The sequence below is a fragment of the Triticum urartu genome, chromosome 4A, assembly GCF_056163025.1.
Source record: "Triticum urartu cultivar PI428250 chromosome 4A, HENAU_Tu73, whole genome shotgun sequence".
Classification (NCBI taxonomy): domain Eukaryota; kingdom Viridiplantae; phylum Streptophyta; class Magnoliopsida; order Poales; family Poaceae; genus Triticum; species Triticum urartu.
This window is the reverse complement of record NC_141876.1, coordinates 487,481,580-487,486,476: the sequence shown is the minus strand read 5'-3', so window position 1 is coordinate 487,486,476 and position 4,897 is coordinate 487,481,580. Positions and strand designations below refer to the sequence as shown.

Genomic DNA, 4,897 nt, shown 5'->3' with positions numbered 1-4,897 from the left:
CGGGTGAGTACGTGACATGATTGTTGTAAAAGCCAATGAATTTGAGAAAATCGTAACAGATGAAAACACAAAAAATTACAAAAAAAATCAAGGACTTGAAAAAAGTTCATCGATTTGAATTTGTTTTCACAATTTGGGAAAAAAATCATTACTTTTAAAATAAAGTTCGTTCAATTTGAAAAAAAGGTTTATTGAGTTTGAAAAAAATTCATCGAATTGAGTAAAAGTTCACAAAATTTGAAAAAAGTTCATCAATTATGAAAAAAAACTTCAAAAAACTGGAAAAACCACCAATTTGACAAAAACTTTATCAAGTTTGAAAAAAGTCATTGTTTTTGGAAAAAATCACAAAATTTGAGAAAAAATCATGAATTTAAGAAAAGGACAAGAAAAAATGAAAAGGGAAAAAATTAAAAGAGGAAAAAGGGAGCAAGTAAACACAACAGTGTGTTGTCCCTATTTATTACTCCCGTTTATTGAGAACAAGAGATCGCGGGATCAAGTCGCCAACTGGTCATGTTTTCCGCATTTTAAAGGATAAAACAAAGCTAAAATGGGGCTACTCGACGCGGAGGGTGTGTGTGTGCCGGCTTGCCGGTTACGCATTAACGGCGCCGAATAGGAAATGCCTTATGCAAGATAAAGGTCTCGCACACAGAGGACGACTGTGAATGGCATTTCCTTTTTTGTGTGAAGGACATTTCCTATTTGACGCTTCAGGCACCGGCTACAGTGCAAACTGTAAACTGGCACACACCCCTGCTACATACTTGGCTGGCCCATCTTTCATATTTTTTTTTCCTATTTTAACACAGTAAAAAATTGCCATTCGAACCAACCATCTGTGGTTCGACGTACGCAGGACTAACCACCCAAACCACCTCACCTGATGAGTTTACTTACATCTTTTTTCTTCTTTTCTTCTTTCTTTCTTCCATTTTCCCCTTTTTTGGAATAAATTTTTCTTTTTTCCTTTTTTCTATTTCTGCTCTTATTTCTTTTTATTTTTGTATTTTTCTTTTCTTTTTTCTAAATGCACAGACTTTTTCTAAATTCGTAATTTTTTTAAAAAATTCGTAAACATTTTTCTAAAATCGACAAACTTTTTTAATGGATGGAGTTTTCAAAATTGATGAACATTTATACAAATTTAATGTTTCTTCATAATTGATGGGCTTCCGTTTTCAAAATGGATGAACTTAAAAAAAACGATGAACTTTTTTCATAGTCGATGATTTAAAAAAAATCAATGAGATTTTCTCAAAATCGATGATTTTTTTAGAAATCAATGAACTATTTTCAAAATCATTAAACTTTTTGGAATTCAGTGAACATTGTCATAATGCGTGGTTTTTATTAGTAATTTTTTATTGAATTACATGAACTTTTTAAAACCCAAGAACATTTAAATAAATCCATGAACTTGTTTTTTCATTTCACGAACATATTCAAAATCACAAAAAACCGGGGGTTGATCTTTTTCCCGAATCAGTAGCACAACACAGCCAAAAAAAGCGCGAGTTAATTGAGCGAGCGATCTTAGGGAAGCAGGGCCGAGGGAGGAGAGTGATGCTTAAGAGCAACTCTAGCAGATCCCGCATCCCGCCCCAACCTGCAAAATAACCGCCAAAATGCGGGTTGGGGCGGAAAAACCAGCCCGATCAGACTCCGCATCCCGCCCTGGCCCGCAAAATTTTTTAGGACACAGTAATGGAAGTTGGAAATCTTCAAAAATGCATACTTGTGGTTCTTGTTTTCTTTGATCTTATTATTCTAGTAAAGATTTGCTGATGTCTTTTGTATCCAATGTTGTTGAAAAAGCAAAGAAATGCAATATGCTAGATCAAATTAAGGTGCAAATTTAATTTTTGCGGGCCAGGAGGAGCTGCGCCAGATCAGACACCGCAAAGCCGACCTGTAAAAAAACATATTCTAAGAATATTCTTTTCTACGGGTTCATTATGCGGGGTCTGCAACTGCGGTCGTCCATGCTGCCCTGCAAAGGCGTTTTTCCGCAAATTGCAAACACGTTTTGCGGGCGAAAAGATGCGGGATCTGCTAGAGTTGCTCTAATAGAGAGCGGCCATGTGCCGTCCGAGTGAGCGCCTGATCTCCTGAGAATAGTGAGGAAACACACTCGCGCCAAAAATATGAGCTCCGACCTATATAGTCTCCGATCCACATCATGTGCGACAGTGGTCCGGCCGAACTACCAGCTTGTAATTTTTTATTTTGATATAGGTTTGGAAGAATAATGCAATTTAATTGTAGAAAATTGATGGCCAGTAAAAAAAATGTTCACAAAAAATGGAAGAAATAAATTCCCAAGTTTAAAAAAAATGTTCACAAGCTTGTATTGTTCGGATTGCTGAAAGGCTGTAAGTAGATTCTCTATGCGTGCACTTTGTTGGTCGAATTTCAATTGATGCCAATCAATTTTTACCCCCTCTGTCTTAAAATGTAAGACGTATAGTGTCAAGAAATGACTTACAATTGTAGAGAGAGGGAGTATGTGTGAACACGAAATTCAAATTCTTAAGAAATTAGAAATGAATAATTTTCATTGTCATGTGGCATCCGAGTAAAATATTGAAATTAAACTCTTTCAGAATCAATTTCATATACTAGCATAAATTGAATAAATCAAAGTTAAATTATAGGGAGCCAAACTAGGTGTAGGAAAAAGTTTTTTTTTGTTGAGAAAATAGAACATTATCTAGGTAAAAAGCACATAAATAAACAAATAAATAAGTGCTCATAAGCCTTGTTGAGCCGGCCAAGATCAGGGTACGCAGCGCATTCTTATTTGCTGCAAGGATTTGTCTGTTAGTTGTCAACCATCATTCTCAAAAGAAAAAAAAAAGGTTGTCAACCACCACAAAAAGGGTATGTGCCGCGTGGGGAAGAGGAATCCCAGCAATGGCGCTGCTCGGTCGAGATCGCCGACATGTCTCCATCAGCAACTTGAAGTTTCATTTTGTTACTTACACATTTATTCCTCATGCAATTGAGGTTTTGTTTGCATGGGTCGGTTCTCGTGTGCATGTAGCCCCGAGGCCGAGACGGGGACTCCCCGTCGAGGTCTCGCCTAAAGCGAGCCGGAGCTAGCGGCGACGTGGCCGCGATGTCACCTGTGGAGGCCAATCAGAAGCTCGATTGTTTGAGTGCGGGGTTTAGAGGGATGATCAGGTCAAACAAGGCTGGGCCGCACGCGGTCAGGCTCGGCAGAATGTCGACTAGCGGGAGGAGGAAGATGGATAGTGGCTGGCGGAAGGAGGACGAACCAGTAAATCCAAACGGCTTTGACAAAATCGACTGAAAGATTAGGCGTTCCCTTTTGTTATTACTCCGAGTCTAAACAAAGTTTACAACTTCTGAACTTTTTAGACGACAAAAAAGTTCTGAACTCACAGCAGTTTATACTCGACAAAGACATGAGAACACTAAGCTTGGGGCGTCAGTTCTCGCGGTCGCAGCAGAAGAAACGGAGGATACGCGCCCGGTGCTCAGGGCGGACGCTGATCATGAGCCACAGGAAGACGACGGTGACCAACCAGATGGCGATGTCGACTGAGATGTGCGTCTTGGCCTGCGACACGATGAAGGTGAGCACCAGGCTGGAGTAGGCGACGGCGAAGGACCACCGGACCTGCCGCGAGTCCACCGGCAGGCGCACCAGCAGGCTCAGCGTCATCATCATGGACGCCAGGAACCCCATCCAGCTCGCCGCCATGAACACCCAGTACCTGCACGCATGCGTGCCATCGGTCAAGGGACGTCCGCATGACCACCGGGATTTCAGAATCTAAGTTTCTAACCAGGAGCATGCGCCATGTGCGTACCTTTGCGGGTGCTTGTCGCGCATGATGGGGTCTCCGGCCTCGTGCGGCTGCTGCTTGCCGTCCGCCGCCAGCGTGTCCTGCCAGTACCCGCCGGGGACGCTGCACCCGAGCTGGTACGTGAGCGTGGTGATCAGCGTCGCCACCACCAGCAGCGTGTTGGCGTCGTTGCCCGCCCAGTTGTTCGCGGCCACCTGCCCGTGCGGCTGCGGCTGCGGCACCATCGCCGCCGGCGGCGGCGGGTAAACTTGGCCGCTCATCGCCCCGTTGTTCCACATGGTGTCGACTGTCGAGTGACAACGAGCGACTGGCAGAAGGCTTTGGTCTGGTCGACTCTGATGGAGCGGCTGTGTTTATAGGACGGGCGGGCACGTGACCGGTCACCGGCGAAGTCACGGTCAGACGCGGCGGTTGCTTACTCGACTGCGTTTCCTACTCGACAGTGTGATGCAGGCATACAGTCAGTTAGTACTGCAATCTGCAATGTGGTGCCAGATATGCTCTCATTTAGTGCTTTATTCCAATCCAAATCAGGTGATATGCTGTCATTTAGAGTGTGCTCATTTAATGGTGCCAGCACATTCGGATGTACGCCATTAAGTGAGTACACATAGTTCAACTTTTTCTGCCTGGCTGATTTGACAGGAAACTGCAAGATTGCTTAGAGTGATCTAAAGATTACTCAGAGTAAGAGTGATCTAAGAAAGGGGGAAATATCAGGCGCTCCCATCCTTGGGGTGCTCCACATGCTCCAACTTAAAAAAAAATCAATTTTAAATGTTTTAAAAAATTATGGAAAAATATGAATGTTTACAAGGAATGTGACTACAACTCCTAAAAATTCCAGGTCCAAACTCTAAATGTACATTAAGAAACAAAAATGTGAAATCTAGCATGGATAGTGTCATAAAAAGACCAAAAACAACATTTGACACTATTCACATCTGAATTTACCTTTTTCTGTCTCTCAATATAAATTTCGAGTTTCGACCTGAACTTGAGGTTGATTCTACGTTTTAGATTTTGACACGGTCATCATAATCATGATGAATAAACTA

General features: G+C 42.3%; 1 protein-coding gene across 1 annotated transcript; it reads right to left on the bottom strand.

Moving 5' to 3' along the window:
• Positions 1-3,316: 3,316 nt before the first annotated feature.
• On the bottom strand, positions 3,317-4,200 carry LOC125553995 (uncharacterized). The gene is made up of 2 exons (XM_048717626.2): positions 3,843-4,200; positions 3,317-3,746 (listed from the first exon to the last, which is right to left on the bottom strand). The coding sequence occupies exons 1-2, from the start codon at positions 4,115-4,117 to the stop codon at positions 3,458-3,460; spliced, it is 564 nt and encodes a 187-aa protein (XP_048573583.2). The 5' UTR covers positions 4,118-4,200; the 3' UTR covers positions 3,317-3,457.
• Between the last annotated feature and the right edge of the window lie 697 nt (positions 4,201-4,897).

Coding starts and splice junctions, on each gene's coding strand:
- LOC125553995 (XM_048717626.2), bottom strand. CDS start 4,117: ATGTGGAACAACGGGGCGATGAGCGGCCAAGTTTACCCGCCGCCGCCG. Junction 3,747..3,842: donor CGCGACAAGCACCCGCAAAG/GTACGCACATGG, acceptor GCATGCGTGCAG/GTACTGGGTGTTCATGGCGG.